The sequence below is a fragment of the Balaenoptera acutorostrata genome, chromosome 3 (genome assembly GCF_949987535.1).
Source record: "Balaenoptera acutorostrata chromosome 3, mBalAcu1.1, whole genome shotgun sequence".
NCBI classification, from domain to species: domain Eukaryota; kingdom Metazoa; phylum Chordata; class Mammalia; order Artiodactyla; family Balaenopteridae; genus Balaenoptera; species Balaenoptera acutorostrata.
The window spans coordinates 175,123,336-175,145,804 of NC_080066.1; the positions used below are offsets into that span (position 1 = coordinate 175,123,336).

A 22,469-nucleotide genomic window follows, 5' to 3' on the forward strand; every position below is an offset into this window, starting at 1 on the left:
GGTTTGAACAAAGTAGTAATCACACAGTAAATACTTAACAAATGTTGAATTTAAAATGAGAGAAATGCCACAAAGGTTGTTGAGAGGAGTGTTTGCTGTAACGAATGAGGTAATAAAGAGGTGAGGGTGGCTGGGCCTGTCTGAGAAGGGTGATCTTTAAGCTGAGATAAGGAGGAACCGGGCAGAATATTCCAGAAAGTAATGTGGGGAGGCTCTTAGGCACTGTGCTCGCTCCAGGCCGCACATGATTTTCACAGGGGAGCTTTTGGCCCAGTGGTTTGCACCAGGGGGCTTTTGCCACCCAGGGGACATTTGGCCCATGTCTTTAGACATTTTTGGTTTGCACAAGCGGGGATGGGGTGCTACTTGCATGCATTGGGTAAGGCCAAGGATGCCACTAAACACCCTACAATGCACAGGACAGCCGCACGGCAAAAACGTATCCAGCCCCAAGGGCAAGATTTCTAAAGTGGAGAGAATCTAATATAGCCCTACTCCCAGACTTAAAGACTGTGGCTGGAGCCCAGCCAGGAGAGGGGAGAGGGGTGGAGACGCAAGACCAGCAAGTCTGTCTGACTCAAGTACTCTAAGAGCCTTTAATCTCCATCTTCTAGCAAAATTCCTTTCTTGCTTTCCTAATTAGTGAAGAGTTTTCACTAATTTAGACAACTGTACAAGTTCCTCTTAAATAAAGTCCTAGAATGAGCACAGGCTTTGGGAGTCAACCCATGTGACCTTAAGCAACTTCCCTGACCTCTCTGAAGCTCGGTCTCCTCCCCTGGAGAGGAGGGACTGTTATAAGCACCCCTCAGAGGGGCTATATTGAGGTTACGTAAAGAACCTGGCTCACAGCAAGCGCGTCACAAAGGTTCCCTTCCCTCTCTCACGAGAGTCATGTGTGAAGTGTGTTGTGACTTACGATTTTTCCATGATTGCTCAAAGTGGATGGTCATATAATGACATCTGTCACATCAAAACTTCTTTTACAGTACTGTCTTTAAGAATAAATAGTTCTTTTAAATATTCCTTTTATAAATAATAATATTCCTCCAAAAAAGAACAGGTTTTTCAAGTATTTATCTAGGTCCCTAAGACCAAAACTATAAGACGTGTTTGCAGCAAGTCTACATTGTGGAGATAAGATAACTAAGATAACTAATGCAGTGGCTGATATCCCAAAAGGGGAAGGAGTGGCAAATTCTAACATTATATGCCCTATATATCTCAAGAAATCAGCAGCAGGTAGCTACTAGATTTGCTATTAGAAGTACTTATCAGTACAGGATCATAGGAACACCATTTCCCAATAACAGGATCTGACACAGACCTACCCTCTGCCTCAAAAAGTATTTTATACAGGCTTTTTATACAGGGAACATTTCTTGGTGAAAGACAATAGTGTTTAAAGCAAACTCCAAAGAGTAAATATTTTAATTTTCTTCAAGAATATTCTTAAATTCATAATACTTTAGTCACACTAACAAGTTGACATTTCCACAAAAATACGCATATAGCATCAGTATTCTTAAAGTATTCATATCCATAATTACCTCAATTAGGAAACTTAGCAATGACAGTCAACATATACAACATATGCTTTTTACTTCTGGTGAGATCAATTCAATGTCTAAAATAAATCAGGATGGATTAACATAAGAGCTGAATTGGCGTCCCTACCAAATTTCGCAATGAGAAAAAGCAAACAGTCCTGTGTGACTGGCAAGTTACACAAACAATGTAAGACAAATCCAACTAGAAATTGGAAGCTGCCATTTCATATACACAAAATACATGTGAAACAGCAAAGTAAACATGTTTCTTAAAGGAGAGGCTGCTATCTCAACACCCCCAGAGCATCAGAGATGTCACTGAGTCAGCCAACATCACATCTACAATCTCTTGAAATACATCAGATAGCCATCTGGTGCTTTTTATGAAGCAACATGCTTGAAACCAAGGGGCCAACACTGGTTACAGGAAGCAAAAATGTCTAACACCTCTGTTTTTAAAAATTGCTGACATTTCAAAATATGAATTGTTGAAACTCAAGTTTCTCATCCCCAAACAAGCCGATCATGGTGTGTTAGAATGCCTTCTCTATCTCTGATTTGCAGACACTACAATGAAAGGAAAATACTTCTGATTAAAACCAGCTGACTTGCAACTGTGCATGTAAAGTCTACTACAGGGAGCAGGGCCTAGCATGATCCTGAAACTTCTGAGATAAAAATAAATTGGCATTAAAGCACTCAGTTATTCTCAATGAAAAGACTGACTATACCTTCCAGGACACAGAAATAAGATTTCTTGGTAATGGAAAAAAATTTTTCTTTCCTTCATTATCTATACACTACCCAAATAACCTTCCTTTTTAACCTAAGACTCACAAATTTATATCAATATTTGAGTTATTCAATTTAGTACCAATGGGTATGTCCAGTTGATGCATTTGCAGATGCAAAGTATCGCTTTGCATCTAGATGCACAGGCCCTTACTTTCACGACGTTTCTTAAAGAGCTTTATAGACATTTTCTCTCGTGTCTTAAGTAGGTCAAGAGGATATGAAGGGAAACAGGGAACTGACTGCTCACCACGGGCCACTAGCCCTGCCACACAGCCACAAGGCTGAGGGTTCATTTACACCCCACTCAGGTGTGAGAAAACTGAGGCGGGGCAAAGGTAAATGATTTCTCTTAAGCTGAGTCATGCAGCTTTTTATACAAGATCCAAATTAACGGTAAGATAATTAATTGTTAATCCTAAAACTACTTAGTGCAAGTGTGGATTCCTCGTTTAAAGCTGCTTAACTTCGCCTCCGCCCTCTGTCTCTCATCTCTCGTCTCTGGTGAGAGCACACACGGTGCACAGAACCTGAATCAACGGTCCCCGAGGGTGGCGAGCGGCCCCCGAGGAGCAGACGTAGTTGTTTGGACTGTTTGGGAACTGAACAAAGGCATCAAACCTACAAAACACAGTTTTTAAAGGAGATGGAAGTGACGCATAGCAGGACGCAGGAAATACTGGTTTTTAGTCTTTTTCCCATTTTAGGCACATTGCTATTTGGGAAGATTTTTTTTTTTCTTCTTCTTAAAGTGAGTTCTGCAATATAAAAATATGGATGTTAAATATATGTGCTTAAGTGGGAATCCAAATTGGACCCAAGCTTTACTAAAATGAAAGTCTTCGCTATGATGCCTAGAAAAAAACATTGTATCCTATCTGTCCTAAAAGGCAAATGCTGAGCAGACATTCTACTCGTAAATAATAGCAATCTGTGATGGACAGACAGGAAGGGAAACTGGGGGATCCTAATCAAGAGAAGATGTCACCACGGCCTCTGCTGCCTTTATAACATAAAGTGGTCTTAACGTGTTGCTGCAACACTGTGAGGTTCTGAAACTCACAAACGTATCCTGATCAAGCTCCTGACCTGGACCCCTCGGGGAGAAACGTACGTGGGCTCAATGCAGCAATACGTGGACATGCTCAGTTTACTCCATTCAGAAGTCAGCCTTGAAGGCACCATGGCCGTTCAGAGACACGTTAGTCTAAGAGATCAGAGCTCTGAAGGAGCCGTGGCTACTGTGGGTGTGACGCGGCCAGTGCTGTCGTTCGACACCACCACCCGTCCCAGGTGTCAGAGGCCTGGGGCACTCAACGGAGTGCCACCTCCCATGCCATCATTCACATGCATACACACGCACGCTCTACTCATCCGAAAATCTCTGTTGGGCTTTGTCGTAAGAAACCCCTTCGTTTACAGAGAGGGGCACAGAAGCTCAAAGAAACTCAATGTCTTGGCAAAGGCATCCACTTGGTAAGTCACAGATCTGGCAACACGAGGATCCTGCCAACACTTTACTGCGTCGTGGTGACGTAAAAGTTCGAAAAGACACTACTGAAAAAATTAAGGATATTTAACAATGCCTAAGTATTCAAATATAGAAAGGACCTCTATGTAAACATCTCAAGTAAAGAGCATCCTGGTTAAACTGACAATGACTAGACCCTTGACGCTGAATCTTTCTGAGACACAAGGTTTCTGTTCCCAAACATGGATTCTATTAAAAGCAGGTGCAGGAGGGCAGAACACAGAGCCATGGAAATTACACTATAATGACATATGTTTAAATGGGACTTATAAACCCTATTTGTCAAAAAAACAGGTCCATTTGCAACTCAGAGTACAAAGAAGAGGATGATTATTTCTCCCTATACTAATTATTTAAGTTCAATTAGATATAGTATGGAAAATACATTTAATAAAGAGATTTTATAGTTTTAAGTTTGAGCAAGTGTTTTCCAGTCTGATTAGTCATCAGAGATATCACACACAGCACGGTCCCTTATAAGGAAAATACTGGTGTCAACGCGAGGGTGCCTGGAAAGCACCCCGGAAGCAGGCTGAAGCTTTATACAATAAACAGCCATGGCTAGTGTTTACTCAGGACCACGTTCTAGGTGGACTCCATCTAATTGGGGCCGTGTAATAAACGGTCCTGTGATGCTTAAACAGGTGGTTTTCTGAGCACTATCCTTTTAAGTTTTTCAGCAGTAAATAGAAAACAAAATTAAACTAAATGTTATTTAACATAATTTTATAAATTTTAAACGTTCAGATTTTTGGTTTACATTTGCTTTCTTGTTTAGAAAGTTTAGAGAATGAAATTGATTCAACGTCATTTTCCAAACCCCAAAGTGAAAGCAGTTCGGAAATCTAGATTCACCGCGATGACATCCCCCAACTCTAGAAAATGAGAATGTACATCATGCAACTTTACACAGTGGATGAATACAAAGTCCTCTTTTTTCTTTCTGCTAGGTTAATCTAAAGTTAGAGGCTGAGTTCTTGAGAACAATTTCCCTCTCACTCCTAGGTAATGATTTACTTGATATTAACCAAAATCAATTTTGAGAAACTGTTCCCAAGGATCTTGGAATAAATTCTAGTATTGCATCTATGAATATGCTCTAAGAGAAGCAAAATATTCATGGAAGCATAAAACAATTTTACCTTTAAATAAAAATACTTTATTCATTCCTGACAGATTATCAAAATGTACATTGTTAACCAAGTAAAAATGGTACTTCGAAATAGCTGACTAGGGCATATTTGGAGGATTTTTGGTTAATTTCAAAAGAGTGAAAACCACTTTCAATCTCCCTTTCCACACATTCCTAATAACCTTGCACTATACCTGCTTAAAACTGAATATATAAACAATTAGATGGGCCCCAGTTCATTACAGAATGCACATTTTCATTAACACTTAGAATGAATGAAAGTTATTACATTTGAGTTACCTTCCTTTGCCAAAAACCTTCAGACTTACCCCTCTTTATAATTTGTGTAACTCTATAAATTACACGTAGAATATAGCACATGACTTGGATTAATCTAAACACACACACACACAGACACACACACACAATAAAGTGCAACACGACAGAACAAGTCTGCGACATTCACGCTCTCAGACTCCCGCAGAAGGCTCTTCTGAGCAAATGGAAACGATGTTGTTCTCGAGTGTGGGAACACTAAACCCAACAGACTAGGTTATTTTTTCCTCACGGGTATTTATATTGAAAATCCTATTTGTTTTACTTTCCCTGTGGCTTCTGTCTCTCATTTTCAATGAGAGTTTCGAGGCTGTGATTCTCTTCAAACCTGGAGAAAAACCAACTCCTTAGAGCAACATAAATAGTGCTTTCAAGGTGCTCAAACGTTCCTGAGCACCCTGTACTGTAAAGGAGGTACCCACTGATACTGTCTGTAACCAGGAAAATTACAGCCATTTTAATAAAAGCAAGCATTCCACTAACTGGGCAGCAAATGCTTTATGGACTTTTGACACCAGCCACCAAACATTTCTATTCTACAGGCAAGTACCAAACTAGCCCTAAAATGTCAAAAGGTTTTGGTTGCATGTTGTTTTGATACTAAATTATGTCACTAAGAAATGGTTTTGTTCCTGAGATGAGCGCAATAAAATTAAACGAGTTCCCTCTACAGCTGCCAGTGGGATACTCTGTCGCTTATTCCCACCCTCACTGTCTTCATAAAGAATCACGTCTGAGATGCCAGTCTTCTCCATGACGCCATTTCTGCGACTCGTCTTGCCGGACGTCTGGTCTAATCTGGTTTCTCATGCCGCCTAAGACGTTTGATGTTGCTTCTGTGGCGACGATCAGAGGTTTCACCACGGCTGGAGGGATCTGGCGCAGGACTTCTCCCACGGCGCCAGTCACCCCCCTGCTCTCGTGTTCCCGGGCCGCGGTTTCGTAAATGGTCTGAGCCGTGTCTGCAATTCCCTGAAAGGCGGGAGCGGAGAGAAGGAGAGTAAATCACTGGTCAGAAAACTCTCTAAATCACCTCATAATACACACGTTAGTAGAGTTAATCAACAGCAGGTTTGTGACTAGACAAAAACCAAAACAAAACAGAACCTGTACTTTTGAGATAATTCTAATTATAAGGGAAAGTAAGATGCAGTTATTATGATTTAGCATTTTGTTGTGACAGTTGTGTAAACTACAATTGTAAACTACAATTTCACATGGGGAAGCTTACAGAAATAGTTAATAATCCAAGAGCAGCTTTTCTGACACTAAGTCATCACTCTAGTTAAATCAAACTTAGCAAACAAAGCTTCTTGAATAAATATAATCACTAAATGAATATGGTGATAGCTCCTTCGATTCAACTGTAACAAAAAAACCTAATTTGACTAAGCTCCAGAAAATAATTTAATTTGTTTTAAATTACTGGCTATGTACTAGAAGAGGTAACTGTGGAACATTCAATTAAGATAAAAGGCTAAATAGAACATTTTACTGGATTAAACAGAGAAAATTCTGAGAACATAAAGCAGGAACATGTTTAATAATTAGAAACAAAGCTTCTGTAGCATTTTTCATCTTTCTTATAACTGTGTAACAATAAAATAATCATGATTGCTGAGCTTTAGAGCTGAATATGTAAATGAGTAGGTCAAGCCAGAGTGGTAAAATGTCACACATGACTTTCAAATCTCCACCATTTGTCTAATTCAAAATCCCTTAGGGGCCACGAGGCACTATTCCACTGTGACCATTTCAGTGATAGGCACGACGAGAGGAACTCTGGGCTCTCCAGGGAAATCAAGGAGCTTTGTTCTAGTCCAAAGTCTAGCCCTCACTTTGACAACCTGATAGGAGTATCATTTTTACACAGCACAGCAGGCAAAAAACATGTAATACCGTGGCGGGGAGGGGGTTACAGAAGAACTAAAAAAAAATGTAAGTGCTATTTTTAAAACTATCTACAGAATAACAGCCAATAAGTAAAACCGTCACTACAATGAAGAAGATGCTTACAATTTATACATTTGCCCATATCCTCCTCCTGCCTGCTCCCAGCTCCCCTCCCTAACCCACAAACAATAGGTATTAGTGTATCATAACATGACGATTAACACCACCAAGCAAATTCAAACCTCAGCTCCATCACTTAGCTGTGTGACCTTACACAAGTGCTTTAAGAGGGGAATGAAAATGCTGTAGGGATTGTTAAGAGTTAAATGAAATAATGCACCTAAAGAGCCCGGTACAACTCAGCAGGTACTAAGTGCACACTGAATAGCTCCTAGATAAACTACTACTTCCCTCACCACTGCTCCCCAACCACCACGAGACCTGATCATGCAGAGCGGGGCTCAGCAAACTGTCCCTGCAAAGGGCCAGGTGGTATGTATTTGCGGGCCACACAGTCTCTGTCATATATTCTTCTTCTTCCTTCTTGTTTTCTTCTTTTTACAATCCTTTAAGACTGTAAAAATCATTCTTACTAGAAGGTCCATATAAAAACAGGCATGGGCCAGCTCTGACCTGAGACCTATCATTTGCCAACCCCTGATCTTGTGAAGCACATGGGATGTTTCCTCTTGATCTTTGAGTTACCAACATATAATAGGAAAAGAGATAGTATTTATCACCACTTAGGAACGTCTATTTTAAAAGGTTTCTAATACAGAATTCAGACTCCGTCTAATCAAGCACACCTACCACATCAAATCATGCTCACCTTCCCTCCTCCCTTCTTCACACAGATGGTTTTAGAGAACTAAACATTAGACCCAAATACCTGGGCTCCGATCCAGGCTCCACTACCATCTCACCACGGTACAGTGGGGAAGCCATTCTTGCTGACCCCGTTTCCTCATCTCTAAGTCAGGAAAACCACCTATCTTTTAAGGGTTACTATACTCTTGGCACAGAGTAAGCACACAAATACTTTTATTTAAATGAGCATAGATTAAATTAGGGAAGCAGTTTGTGAACTGCAAAGTGCTATGTACCCAAGTGCTATTATATCCTGCTGCAAACTGGCCCTGCTACACCTTGAAGCCCAGGATCATTTTTACAAACCTGATTTCTAACATGTCTGCTGATTTCTGGCCCAATCCTGACATCTATAGGAATAGGTCTGACTGGTAATTATCTCTCTTTATTCTCCCGACTAAATCTCTTTTTAAGAGAGGTGATCCGTGGTCTTGCCTTTATTTATCCACTAACATATTTCTTGGGGGCCTCACTTCAGTCTTCTTCCCACCATTTGGGACCACGTGGGCTTCTTTTGTCACGTAAAAGACTGTCCTAACACACTTCTGCCTGTCAGAATATGACAGGGAAAAAGATCATTAATGAAATCTTAATACACAAATCATAAGTAAAATGACCTCAAACTTCATGACCTATGTCAAAAAAAAAAAAAAAAAGATTAAGACAAGGAATGCTAAAAAAAGGAAAAAAAACTAATACTAAACTTTCTTTGGGTTATTTGCATGGAAATATGTTAATATAAATGTTTCAGACATTACATGAAATTGCTAAAAATCTTGTATGTTCTGGTATAATGTTATAAGTCATAATTCTAGTTATTATTTTAAAATGTATAACTCAGAAATAACTAAATTTCCTTGTCAATTGCATTATTATGAGCTTTCATCAAATCTTTAACCGTGGTCATTTTTAAGTCTTTTGTCATTTACAGACAGTTCTGGGTGTACTCTGATGCTTTTGCAAAAATGTTCCTATAAAAGGGTTTCATCTTCAAGGAATTCATGGAAAAGACTCTGACAAGTACAGGTTTCTGGTAACTGACTATACTGCTGAACTGAATGAATAAGTATTCTCAGAACTCTAATTTAAAACTGATGAATTCACAAAAGTGCTAACAAAAGATCAAGATGAAAAACAAATTAATTACATGGGACTGAGTGAACTGATGAGGATGATTATAATTTTTGTGACTTTCTGTTTGAATAAGAAAAAAAAAAAAAAGACAAGGAATGCTCCTGTCAACACCCATAAAGAACCAGGATTCACTGGTGCAACTAAATTACAACTTGTTAATGCTTAATAAGTGTCAAGATTGAAATAGTTACAAATCACCAATTCCACCCTTAACAACTTCTTGCACATACGAACAAAGGGGCACTTACATGAACATTCCAATAGCTGTATTTCAGGGAAAAAAATGGAACCTGGGACCTCCCTGGTGGCACAGTGGTTAAGAATCCGCCTGCCAATGCAGGGGACATGGGTTCGATCCCTGGTCCGGGAAGATCCCACATGTCATGGAGCAACTAAGCCTGTGCGCCGCAACTAGTGAGCCCACACGCCTTAACTACTGAAGCCCGCACACCTAGAACCCATGCTCTGCAACAAGAGAAGCCACTGCAGTGAGAAGCCCGCGCACCGCAACGAAGAGTAGCCTCCACTCGCCGCAACTAGAGAAAGCCCGCACGTAGCAACGAAGACCCAACGCAGCCAACAATAAATAAATTAATTAATTTTTTAAAAAAGGAAACTGTCCACCAATAGGAAGATAAATAAATTATGCTATATTCATACAGAGAAATACTATAAAAGTTTAAATTAGACCTACATATATCAACATGGATATATTTTGAAAGACAAAAGTTACAGAATGGTACAGATGATACCATTTATGTTAACTTTTAAAATATAAGCAATTAAGTATTTGCTTATGAATACATACTTATATGAAACTATAAAAAACATGCACAGAAAAAAAATGTACCATCTTCAGGATAGTGAAGGCATGGGAATGGGGTCAGCATTTGTGATTAACCCGAAAAATTTTATTTTTTAAACAAATCTGCGGAAAATACAGCAAAATATAAACATATGTTAAGTCCACTGGTGAGTCCATGGCGTGTTTCTACTACTCCTTGTTTGCTTCTGTATGTAAAGAGATCAGTCTTCCCACTAGATCGCTACTCTTCTCGTGAGCCTGCAGGTCAGGACACAGCCTCCTCTCTTACCTCACGCAGATATCTGCACTCACCAGCGACAGAACAGTCCCAAATCCACCCCAGGGGTTTCTTTGGAACAAAGCCCAAGCGCCGATGCTCTTTAGATGAACGTCAGGAAAGCACGCAAACTGCTTCTGGCCTGTCCCCTCGGGTGCCCACTCACCTCCTTCACCACGCTGTAGGCCTTGGCCACACCTTCCCTCAGGTCCACTGGCTGGTGGGCTAAGCGGTGATGAGCGAACCTTTTGATCTTCTTGGGTTCGATAGAAAGGGTACCAGGAGACACCATGTCATAAGCAGTCTCTGCCGCCGCCTGGATCATTTTATCAGAGAGTGAAAAGTGAATCAGAAAACAAAAAAGTGCATCGGAAGAAAGTCTGGAGGGTTCAGCTCCAACAGTGCACTTCCTACGGGGCGAGGGGAAGAGCAGAGGGACGCAGGCACCCTCAGACCGGCTCTTCTGCAGCACGTGAATGCTTTACAGCAAGAACGTATCACTTTTATAACAAGAATGTTAAAGTGTACATTAATAACTCATATCTGGATTGAGCTGAATTTTTCGGCCCCTCCTCTGCCTTCTGAGAACACTCTCCGTGTTACCAGGCTAGCCAAGAATGCACGGTCTGTGAACAACTGGATACGGCCAAACGGAGCTTAATACTTAACATAACAAACCTTAATACGACTACTATCAGATCTCTAATGCCTGCTTTACATTCAGCTATGATCTTTTCACATAAATGTGGTGAAATAAATCCTTGGCTAACTTAATAGTTATAATTTACCTGAAAGAGGCAAACAAATTTGACACTGTAGTCCACTGCTTTATTATTTAACTACTTATTTAACACTGGACAGCTAATCAAAAAAAAAAAAGTTAATGATATGAAATCATTGCAAATAAAATATTCTCACTCTTTTATATACTCTCACAGCACATTCTGAGAACAGAATAACCGAACTGCTTACAACAGCCCTTCCTCGTCGTATAGATCAAGCTGGTCTTTGAAAATATACCTGTATGGTTTGAACCACTCTGTTCGTGAGTTCTAGAGCAGCCATCGCTGTCGAGGTGCCAAAGGAGGCGGCGCCTCTCTGAAACCCTCTGACGATGCGGCCGCCCTTCCGGTACTGCTCAACTGGCAACCAGACCAAGTCCTTCAGGCCTTGCACTAGAACAGCAGCCAACACACAGAAATCAAGAGGCGTGCTGGAGCTTAGATCTCTGCTATCATTCCAACCCTCGGGTTTTTAACTCCTGAAATGGGAGGCAAAATTTTGTACGACTAACATGTAGGTTTTTCTAGAAAGATGATCCTCACGTAGATAGATTCTCAAAGGCATCCATAACCCCACAAGAGTTAAGAATCACTGATCAGGCAAAATAAATTATCTTCTAATTAAAAAAGAACACTCACCTAATTGCACTAGTGAATGCATAGGCCCGACGCCTCCCAGAATTCCTGGCAGCTGGTTCTTCTTAATGTCAGTAAGCCATTCAGTGATTGCATATGAGAATAATTTGTCAACACCTAGCAAACTAGAGCAAATGACTGTAAGTATATAGGAAGGAAAATGAAATTTATAGGTTTAGACAAGTTTGGGGATTTTTTTTAATTAAGACAAAAAAAGAGGGCTTCCCTGGTGGCACAGTGGTTAAGAATCCGCCTGCCAATGCAAGGGTCACGGGTTCCAGACCTGGTCCGGGAAGCTCTCACATGCCGCGGAGCAACGAAGCCCGTGCGCCACAACTACTGAGCCTCCGCTCTAGAGACTGCGTGCCACAGCTACTGAAGCCCGTGCGCCTAGAGCCCGTGCTCCTCAACAAGAGAAGCCACCGCAATGAGAAGCCCGCACACCGCAATGAAGAGTAGCCCCCGCACACCGCAGCTAAAGAAAGCCCGTGTGCAGCAACAAAGACCCAACGCAGCCAAAAATAAATAAATAGATAAATAAATAAGTTTATTAAAAAAAAAGACAAAAAAGAAAATGTACAAATTATAAGGACAAAATTTTACAGATTTTCAATTTAAGTATATACATACATCTATGTATACACATACATTTAACCCAACTGTAATGCTAATAATTTCTATATAAGGCTTAGGTAGTATATATAAGTGTGCTTTTCCACTGTTCTTACTTCTTCAACATCTAAAGCTTTGGCATAGGGTTAACTCAGTGTCTATAAATTGCCAGACAGTTCTTAGCTACTAAGAACCATTACCTTGTGAATTTCCAGTCTTTTCACTAAATAGGCTAATTTATAACTTTGGGAAATTATTTAAAAAAATCCTAACTATAGCTGTTTTTTGAAAAATACTACTCTCTTCAAACTACTTCTATTCTCTCAGAATAAAAATTAGCCCCTAGCCAGTAAAAATCCTCTAAAAATGAGCTCTCTGCAAACAACACTGTAAAATAATTAAATTATGTATGCTAGCTAAGAAAACTCAATTTTTAGTTTGTTGTAAACTAACTTTAGTAACCACATCTTAAAGTCTCATGTAATAAATCAACTTACCCATGCCGATAGAAAAGCCTCTTCAGCTTTAGTTCAGAGCAGTTTAACTGGGCCAGACCAATCAAAATCCCAGCTAAGGTACCCTTTAAAATTAAAAAAAAAAAAAAAAAAAAATCACTATTAAAGGTAAAACACCTAAAATACTTAACAGTAAAAAAGTACATGTATTTTATATGACCCAATTTATATCAAATTTTACTCATGGGTTCATAAGTAAAATTACACTTAATTTACTTTAAAAACAGAATTAAATTTAAAAATCTTGCACTGCATTTCAAATATACAAACTATAATGGAAAAAAGTTTTTAAAAAATTGAGTCCACTAGAAAAACAAATGAGATAATTTTGTAGAGTATATTTGTGCAAAGTTTCCAGACCTGATCCATTGATACGTGTTTGCCATGATAATCAAGTCGAATAGGAACTTCTGATGTGAATCTAAATTCTCTGAAGATAAAGAAAGGAGGGGAGTTATTTATGTTCAAAATTACTAAGAGCTGAAATTAGATATAAATGAATTTGTTCAATTGGAGAATAAAAACAAAACCACAAAATAAATAATGTGAAAATATTAACGCCTAAATAAAAGAGAATGTCTTTTAGCTCTACCTTTTCTTAAGGCAATGTAACAACTAAACAGATATCTGTTAATCATCTTATAAATCTTATTTATTTCATTATATGTTAAATTTCTCACAAAAACCTTTTCCTAGTTTACTAAACAATGTTTATCTTAGGAAAATTTATTCTGGCACATATTCAACTCATACAGAGAACGAACTAATAAAAACAACTTTCAAGATTAAGTCAAATAACATAATCATTACCAAAAAGTAAAAAAGGGCTAAGGTATTCATTTTAGCTCTGTGATAAAGCAGAAAGATCCAGAAGACCTAGACATGAACCCTAGTTTTATCAGTTACATGGGATGCAGTCGAGGCAAGTAACTTAAACTCTCTGAGCCTAAATGTCTTCATCAGTAAATTTTTAAATGCCATCTATATTGGTGAATTTTAGTGGACAGTCATGAAATTAACGCTTGCAAATAGGATACTGACACACAAATATTGGGAATTCTGAATGAAATTATAATTATACATTGATGGTACACATCAAACAAAAGCAGTTGGCTTCCAAAAGTTGGACTGTAAATTGGAAGCTGAAACACATTTTTACTACAGAATTAATGGTGGTGGTTATATACTAAGTCATCCCAAGTCATCCTACAAAAGTCCATTTAACCCACAGTAAAATGGAAATGCTGTATTTATATCAATCAGTACAAGAAGTCTGGGATCCCAAGTCATCCCTCATCTTCCCAACACTCATCTGCACTGGGTTCTCTGGGCGACAGCCCCTCGACACCTGCCTCCTCCATTCTCACTCTTTCCTCCATGGCATGTACGCCTGCCTCCTCCATTCTCACTCTTTCCTCCATGGCATGTACGTAATAGGCCAAATCATATATTTTTATTATCTATAAGCTCAATTAAATAGGGATTTTTCTCTACTTTGTTCACCTAGAACAAAATCTGACATACATATAATAAATGTTCAATAAATATCTGTGGGATGAATAAATGTCTGCAGGAGAGGGGACTACTATGCCATTACTTGGAAAACGCACTGGATTTGGGATTCAGAAGACCTCTGTTCTAGTCCTGGCTTGGCCACTAACTAACTGTGTGGCCTTGAGCAAGTCATCTCTCCTCTCTGTGCATTAACTTCTTCATCTGTAAAGTGAGTAATTTGAACTATATCACCAAGTACCACCCCAGGGTCCTAGATACACTAGGAGCTTTTGAGAGTAGAAACAGAAATCCACAAGCTATTTTAAGTAGTCTAAATGGAAAAAAACAAATATTTACCTACGTAAGTGAGGTTACACAGTCTGACTAAAAAGTGTCAAATTTCTGTGCTCAGGCCAGAATTATAACAATTCAATTTCTTTTATACTGATTATCCAGTGTTCACAAAAACCAAATTGGCAGCTTATATGAAATGAGAATTCAAATTATTACTTAAGATACACAATGTTTTTGGTAGAAAAAAATTTTTAAATAAAAAAAGAAATGTAGGAAAATAATAAAAGAGATTCTTCTTTTATGGTAGAAAAGTTTAGAACCACCAGAGATCCTCTCTCCCAGGATCTTACCAATTCTCACATTCTATTTTCTAACTATTTTCATCAATATACAAGACATTTAAAACATGAAAACACTTTAAAACAGTTATACTGCCTACTTTGGGCCGTATTCTAAACTCAGAACTTAGAAAGACAGAACTTGGGGACCACTGATGTCAACAAGAGAGGACTACAGAAAACCAGGGAAAGGAGCTAACTGTCCCTCACAACACAGGTGGTTTCGATCTTCAACCTCTCTCCTTCCAATAGAGCCAAGGCTCCATCCCTACCATCAAGGGCTGGGAAAGAAAGAAGATGGGAAGAATGAATGGATCTGGAAACGAGGATAAACTCCAACGTACAACCAGCTAGTTGTTGGCTGTAGTCAACAGGGACATGGGTTTCCTGATGATTCCAACCCAGCCAGTTAGCGGCGGGTCAGGAAGGACACAACAGTGACAGAGAAGGGCAGAGAAAGCAGACAGAAAATCCCCATAAGGGAAAAGGGAGGAATGCTGAAGGTGAGGTGTGTGAGGGAAAAGGACAGCATCACGTTCAAGGACACACAAACAGGCCATAATAAGTGACTGGAAAGCGAGGGACAGGTGGAGGAAAAAAGAAGGAAGAATCTAAAGGGAAGAGAAAATTCCTGCTACACAATCAATAGGAGTATGAATCCTGAGCCAGGGCTAATATGTGTAAATGAGAGGTGCGAGTAGGTGGGGCCCGCATATAAATAAATACACTGGGTGAGTATTTGCCAGTGCACAGAAACGCTGATGCGACCTCATGATTTCTGGCACACAAACACATTAAAGAACAACCTTCATACTCTAAAATAACTTCATTTGTTATCAAAATTAAATGATTTACCTAAAAAACACAGGCTGATCACTAAACGACGCTTCTTCAGCAGAGAAGTCCTTCTCTTCTTCCCCATTGACCACTTGTACTGAATTGGCACTGCCATTTGAGGAAGGCTGCTTTGGCCCAGGGAAAGAAATAACTAGATTTGGCTCCTTTGAGGTGCTTAAATGCCTTGGCAAACTGCAGGTGACATCAGCTCCAGGAGACTTTTTAACTGAAAGTGCACATTTGAAAAATGAGGTATACATCTTTAAAGCAACAATTTAAATCAATCTACACTTAACTTGTTTTGCTACATTTCATTTAATAAATACAACTACTGCTAGAGAAATCTTTCACCTTTTAAATTATTACAGTAGTCCCTCCTTATCTTCAGTTTCACTTTCCAAGATCAACTGCGGTCCAAAAATATGAAATGGAAAATTCCAGAAATAAACAATTCCTAAGTTTTAAACTGCACACCATTCTGAGTAGCATGATGAAATCTTGCATCATCATACTCTATCCCACCGCAATGTGAATCATCCCTTTGTCCAGCATATCCCACCAGTGAGTCACTGAGTGGCCGTCTCAGTTATCAGGTCGACTGTTCGGGTATTGCAGTGTTTGTGTTAAGTAATCCTTACTTTATTAATAATGGCCCCAAAGTACAAGAACAGCGACGCTGGCAATTCGGATACACCAAAGAGAAGCCGCAGCATGCTTCCTCTAAGTGAAAAGGTGAAAGCTCTTGACTTAATGAGGAAAAAAAAAAATTGTATGCTCAGGCCGCTAAGATCTACAGTAAGAACAAATCTGTAAAATTGTGATGAAGGAAAAAGAAATTCGTGCTCATTTTGCTGTCGTACCTCAAAGGTTACAGCCACAGTGCATGATAAGTGCTTAGTTAAGATGGAAAAGGCATTAAATTTGTACAAGATATTTTGAGAGAGAGAAAGATCATGCTCACCTAACTTTTATTACAGTATATTGTTATAATTGTTTTATTTTATTACTAGTTACTGTTGTTAATCTCTTACTGCGCCTAATTTATAAATTAAACTTTATCATAGGCATGTACGTATAGAAAGAAAAAACTTAGTATATTTAGTGTTTGGTACTATCTGCAGTTTCAGGCAGCCACTGGGGGTCTTGGAAGGTACTTCTGGAGGATAAGGGGGGACTCCTGTACTTTTACATAAACTACATTTGTACAACTTAACAAAAACGAGCACAGAACACATTTATATAAATGAGAATAAAGATTTGTAAGTACATTCTCAAAAAGGCCTCATAACAATCAAAATCAATCCAAGTACTTGTTATAGACTTTTTCAAACTCTACATATTTAATACCTTCTGGATCTGGAGCCATGAGAAGCTCTACTTCTGTAGAAACACTTGTGAAGAAATCCTTCAGGAAGAACAAGGCATCCTAAAATTGAGAGATGTAATTATAACTAAAAGGGTTCTAAAACTATGAAACGAAGTGTCTTGAAGTCTTATATTTCACTCATTGTTCATATACAGCTATAATTTATTCAGTCCCTACTCTGTGTCAAGCATTGTTCCTATTCTCAATCTCTCCCTCTCTCTCACACATATACACACACACACACACACACACTTCCTTGCTAATTCTCACAACTCTGAGAAAATTAATTTATAGATGCAGAAATTAAGACAGATAAGTTAGAAATTAAACCGCTGTTTCTAAATCAAAGTACATTTTGGTTTTCTTAGAAATATAGTAGTCTCATTCTTTTGGCATTGGTTCTCTCTCTGAATTTGTAGCGGTGATATTACTACACAATAACAGCAGCCAGCATGTACTGGATACTCAGATGTACCTTAAAAGTTCTTAATGTCTTATTTCTGCTTTTACCACTATGTTATGTTGCCTTAAACATTTTCTTCATTAGACATGATATTCAAAATAAAAATGGAAAATAAATAAAATCACCCAGTCAGTGTGGTCTTTTCTGAAATTCTATGGTATGGACCGTTCTCGGTGCTGTGTATGCAAGCCACATTTGCCCATTATTAGCAGCTTCATTAAGCCTTACTGAGACTGACAAATCCATTTTGGAGAATACGAAAATTAAATACCTGAGCCTGTTCTTTCTTACTCTTCCCTCCCATTTTAAAAAACTTAAATTAATATAAAACATTAATATTGTACCAAACCGCAATGTGAAAGTGAAATACAGGGTCACAATAAGTGGTAGCACACCAAGTGCCTGACTGGCAATTCCAAAGGATCCGATCTACTACTGATCACACTCGTCAGAAGTATAAATGATGGAAGTTAGAAAGGTATTTTTCTAGATAACATGGCATATGGGAGACTGAGGGCTAGGACTGAAGAACAAACAGGTGGTTTGAACAGTATTAGAAATATTCTGGTTCTGCAGTTGGGGACTAAGTTCATGAATTGTTCATTATATTACTATGCTTTACACATATGTATTTAAGTATATATTTATATATTATTTGCACTACATACATTTATTATAAATCACTATATATGTGTATATTTACATATATCAAATATTACACGTTGACAGTTAATAGTATATAAAATGTTATCCTTTGGCCACCAGATGGCGATATTTTAATACTATGAATGTTTTGCCTCCAAAAAAAAACAAAGAGAAAATTCCAGGTATAAATGTGTTCTTATTTAAAAAACAAAAACAAAAAAGGGAAGACTAAAGATACGGTGGTTTTTACACATTTTTACTACAAACAGACAAAGGGATACTAATCATCAGCTTTTCAAAATGTTCTCCAAATTTTTGATTTTGGTATTTACGCTGAACTCTTTACAACTCAATAAGACAAACAACCTAACTCTAAAACTAGAAAGACACAGGGACTTCCCTGGTGGTGTAGTGGTTAAGAATCTGCCTGCCAATGCAGGGGACACGAGTTGATCCCTGGTCCGGGAAGATCCCACGTGCCGCGGAGCAACTAAGCCGGTGAGCCACAACTACTGAGCCTGCGCTCTAGAGCCCGCAAGCCACAAATGCTGAAGCCCACGTGCCTAGAGCCCGTGCTCCGCAACAAGAGAAGCCACTGCAATGAGAAGCCTGCACACGGCAACAAAGAGTAGTCCCTGCTCGCCGCAACTAGAAAGCCCACATGCAGCAACGAAGACCCAACAGAGCCAAAGATAAATAGATAAAAAATAAAATTTAAAAAAATCACTTAAAAAAAAAAACTAGAAAGACACAGACACTTCAAAAAAGAAGATATACAAATGTCAAATAAGCTCACGAAAAGATGCTCAGCATCACTAGTCATCAGGGAAATCCAAATTAAAACCAAAATGAACACCAAGTAAGACAGCTAAAATTAAAAAGACAACACCAAGTTTGGTCAGAGCGTGAAGCAGCTGCTGCTCTCATCTGTTACTGATGGGAACCTACAGTGGTACAACCACTGTGATGGTAAACACACATCCACTCTATGACCCAGACATGCGGTTTATAATTACCCAAGAAAACTGAAAACTTATGTCCATAAAAGACTTGTACACAAATTTCATAGCAGCTTTATTCATTAAGAGCCAAAACAAGAAATATTTGTCAAGCTCAAACTGTACATCTAAAATCTCTGCATTTTATTATATGCAAATAATATTTCAATAAAATCAATTTTTAAACTTTAAAAAATATGGTTTATTATTTATGTTAAACCTTCACTCTAAAATAGTTATTTCTAGCTTTAAGGTCCTATGGTAAAGGATATTAACAGTGCGATATGACTTAAGGTGTTGAAAGAAATGCTTTCAATGTCATGCTCAGGTGATGCTGAAAAAAATCACAAACATGCCAACTGGTACTGCATCATTTCCAGCCTCAGCCAAGCACCTGTCCCACCCAACGGCCTCACACTGCATCTCACAACCTGAATAAGGCTCTCAACGCCTTTACAAAAATTCATAATTTTACATTCCTTAAGACCCAGCTTGATTGTCACCTCCTCCAGAAAGCCTTTACTGCTCACCCCTCATCTTCCGAACTCCTAGCCCGGCTTAGGAGCCCTCTTCAGGTGGGACACATCTTTATGCCTATCTTCATCCCTGGGTGTTAAAGTCATTTGTCTTTTTGTCTCCCCACTAAACAGAGATCTCTGAGGATGGGATGTTTCTTCTTTGTATTCCCAGCATCCTACTTCAGACCTGGGACAAGGCTGGCATTCAGCAAATGATATGGAATTAACATATCTTCCCTACACAGATTTCCAGGCAGTTCAATACTAAAATGAACACCAGACCAGGAAATCCGGCCCCTTCAGATTTCGGATCTCAAATCGCCTAGTTACACAACCTCCATCATCTACTTAGCTCCCTACATGGCAATCACTCCACCTGCCTAGTGTCCTGCCTGCCCTACAGGTACGCTGCGCTTCACAAGCAACTGCACCGAGTTTCAACAGCAATGCAGCTAGCTTCTTAGAAGCAAGAGAAAACAACACGTTGCTTTCATACTTACTGTCTATGATCCAGTGAAGATAAAGTCAGAGAGATGCTTGGTAAGAAAAATATTACTCAAAGCATTCTCATTCATCAACTGATACGTTTTCAAAAGAAAAACTAAAGAACACAAATATTTGGCTTTCTATTCAGATGACCATTTGGTATGGTATGTCAATCTTACAAGACGCAAACTAGAAAGGACTCTTTTGTATCATAATATTCCTAGTTAAGGCATATATATTTGTAGCATGGCTTTGTTTCCCTCGATCCCATATCTTGGGGAATTATTTCCCATTCCTCCTCAGTTTAGTCATAACATTTATTTCCGTGATTGTTTTTGCTAAGGTTAATATTTCTCCATTTTAAAATCATAATGCTTTATAGTTCTACAGAAGAAATTAAGCTCAACATTAAAGAAAAGGTCTATTAAAGAAAACTGGGCTTGCTAAGTCTGGTAAAGTCATGGCATAAAGATAAATCTCACTCAAATTCTTGCTCACACTGGTGATTTTCACAGATCAAATTTCCCATAAATACTTCATCATATTCCTACTAGGCCAATACGGATAAATTAAATTAAAATATGGGTTTCAAAAGATATTCTTCTCATAATGAGAAAACATAAATCTAAAATACTCACTGGCAAGACTGACCCAGCTCAGAAGCTACAAATATTAGCATAAAGTTGTGCTAAACTTCGGTGCTTCACAATACATTTTCTCTGAGATATGCCTATATTTTGTTTACAATATAAATATTACTTTAGATTATTCCTGATACATCTATTACTTATTTAAATAATGAATCGACATTATTCAATGTTATTTAATCAAACAAATAATACCACCCCACATATACTCTACTTCCAAATCTGAGCTCACACCAATATATAAGGTATAAGGGGAGGGTTTTGTTATTTCAAAAGCAGATTATTATAAAAACTCCATTTATTTTCTGTAGTTGTTATATGCTTCAGTTAATAATAACAGCTAACACTTCTGATCGTTAACAGTGTGTGCCAGGCACCAAGCTAAATGTTTTACATACACCAGTCTCCTTTAATCCTCATTTTTAACAAAATGACGCTACATGTACTATTACTTTTTCCATTTTATCAGTGAAGAAACTGAGGCTTGGGGAAATTAAGTTACCTACCAAAAGCCACACAGTTAGTAAAAGAGAACTGAGATTTAAGCCCAGGTCTGACTCTAAACCCACACTCTTCACTACACTGCACTACTACCAAGTATCACATCTTCATACACCGAACAAAGCTTGTAAAACACCAACTATGCTTTGAACAGCTCTCTGGGAAGGCAAAACCCAGGATCATTTGATGGGGTGCTTGCTAGAATATAGGAAAGTGGACTTCTTTACCTCTTTCCATAAATCTCTGCTTTGTTTGTGACCTGTTCAAGGGCCAATTTACTAATCTGTCATTGTGCCCAGGGCAGAAGGAATTCTCTTCCAGATGCTGTGATTACAATCCCCTATATCTTTCAATAGCATATATCGAGGAGTCCTTTCGTCCTCTGAAAATACCTGTATATCTGCATTAGGAGTACGTATGTAAAGATCAGAGAACGTGAGAAGTAGGTATTAAGCGCTATGTCACGTAGACAGTGAGTAGGAAACTGGAGTAGGAAACGTTATTAGTGAATAACGTTTATTCACTAATAATTCAGATTCCAAACAGCTAATGAATTTGCCCTATTCTTTACCAGCAGAAGTCTGTTTTAATTATGCAACTTCCATAAAAGTTAAATCATAATAAACATAATTCTACTAAATTAAATCTCTCATCCTGAATGTGGGATATATATTTAATCGTAATTCCATGCACTATGCTTGTAATACAAACCTGGTCAATATTGAGGCGAAGTGGCATTAGTGACACTCTGAGGCAGCATTCCTGTGATGACCTGCCAGACTCCGGGCGCACGTGTAATGCTTTCACCGTCAGCTACAGGACGAGACAGACACACACATGTTTTCCCTAGTGATAGTATGACCTTGTTTTCATTAAAAAAAGAAAAGCAAAAACGAGGGAAAAAAATCCTATATCTAGTCCCTATATCAGAACAAAAAGTGGAACTGTTTACCCTCTTTCCTTAGAATCCTGAATCTAACTTTTTTGGGTCACACACTCTTTCAAGAATCTGATGAAAGA

General features: G+C 38.5%; 1 protein-coding gene across 5 annotated transcripts in view; it reads right to left on the reverse strand.

Moving 5' to 3' along the window:
- Positions 1–1,413: 1,413 nt before the first annotated feature.
- ATG2B (autophagy related 2B) overlaps positions 1,414–22,469 on the reverse strand; it is a 70,896-nt gene continuing 49,840 nt past the window's right edge. For 4 of the 5 annotated variants that reach the window (XM_057543020.1, XM_007178889.3, XM_007178888.3 and 1 more), the window contains 9 exons: positions 22,161–22,262; positions 17,173–17,251; positions 15,844–16,051; positions 13,223–13,292; positions 12,845–12,927; positions 11,739–11,860; positions 11,338–11,492; positions 10,484–10,633; positions 1,414–6,313 (listed from right to left, as the gene is read on the reverse strand). In XM_057543020.1, the coding sequence (XP_057399003.1) occupies positions 6,059–6,313; positions 10,484–10,633; positions 11,338–11,492; positions 11,739–11,860; positions 12,845–12,927; positions 13,223–13,292; positions 15,844–16,051; positions 17,173–17,251; positions 22,161–22,262 (1,224 nt within the window). In that variant the 3' untranslated portion in view covers positions 1,414–6,058. The remainder of the gene's footprint in view (positions 6,314–10,483; positions 10,634–11,337; positions 11,493–11,738; positions 11,861–12,844; positions 12,928–13,222; positions 13,293–15,843; positions 16,052–17,172; positions 17,252–22,160; positions 22,263–22,469) is intronic. The other variant, XR_009007501.1, reaches the window with a different exon arrangement.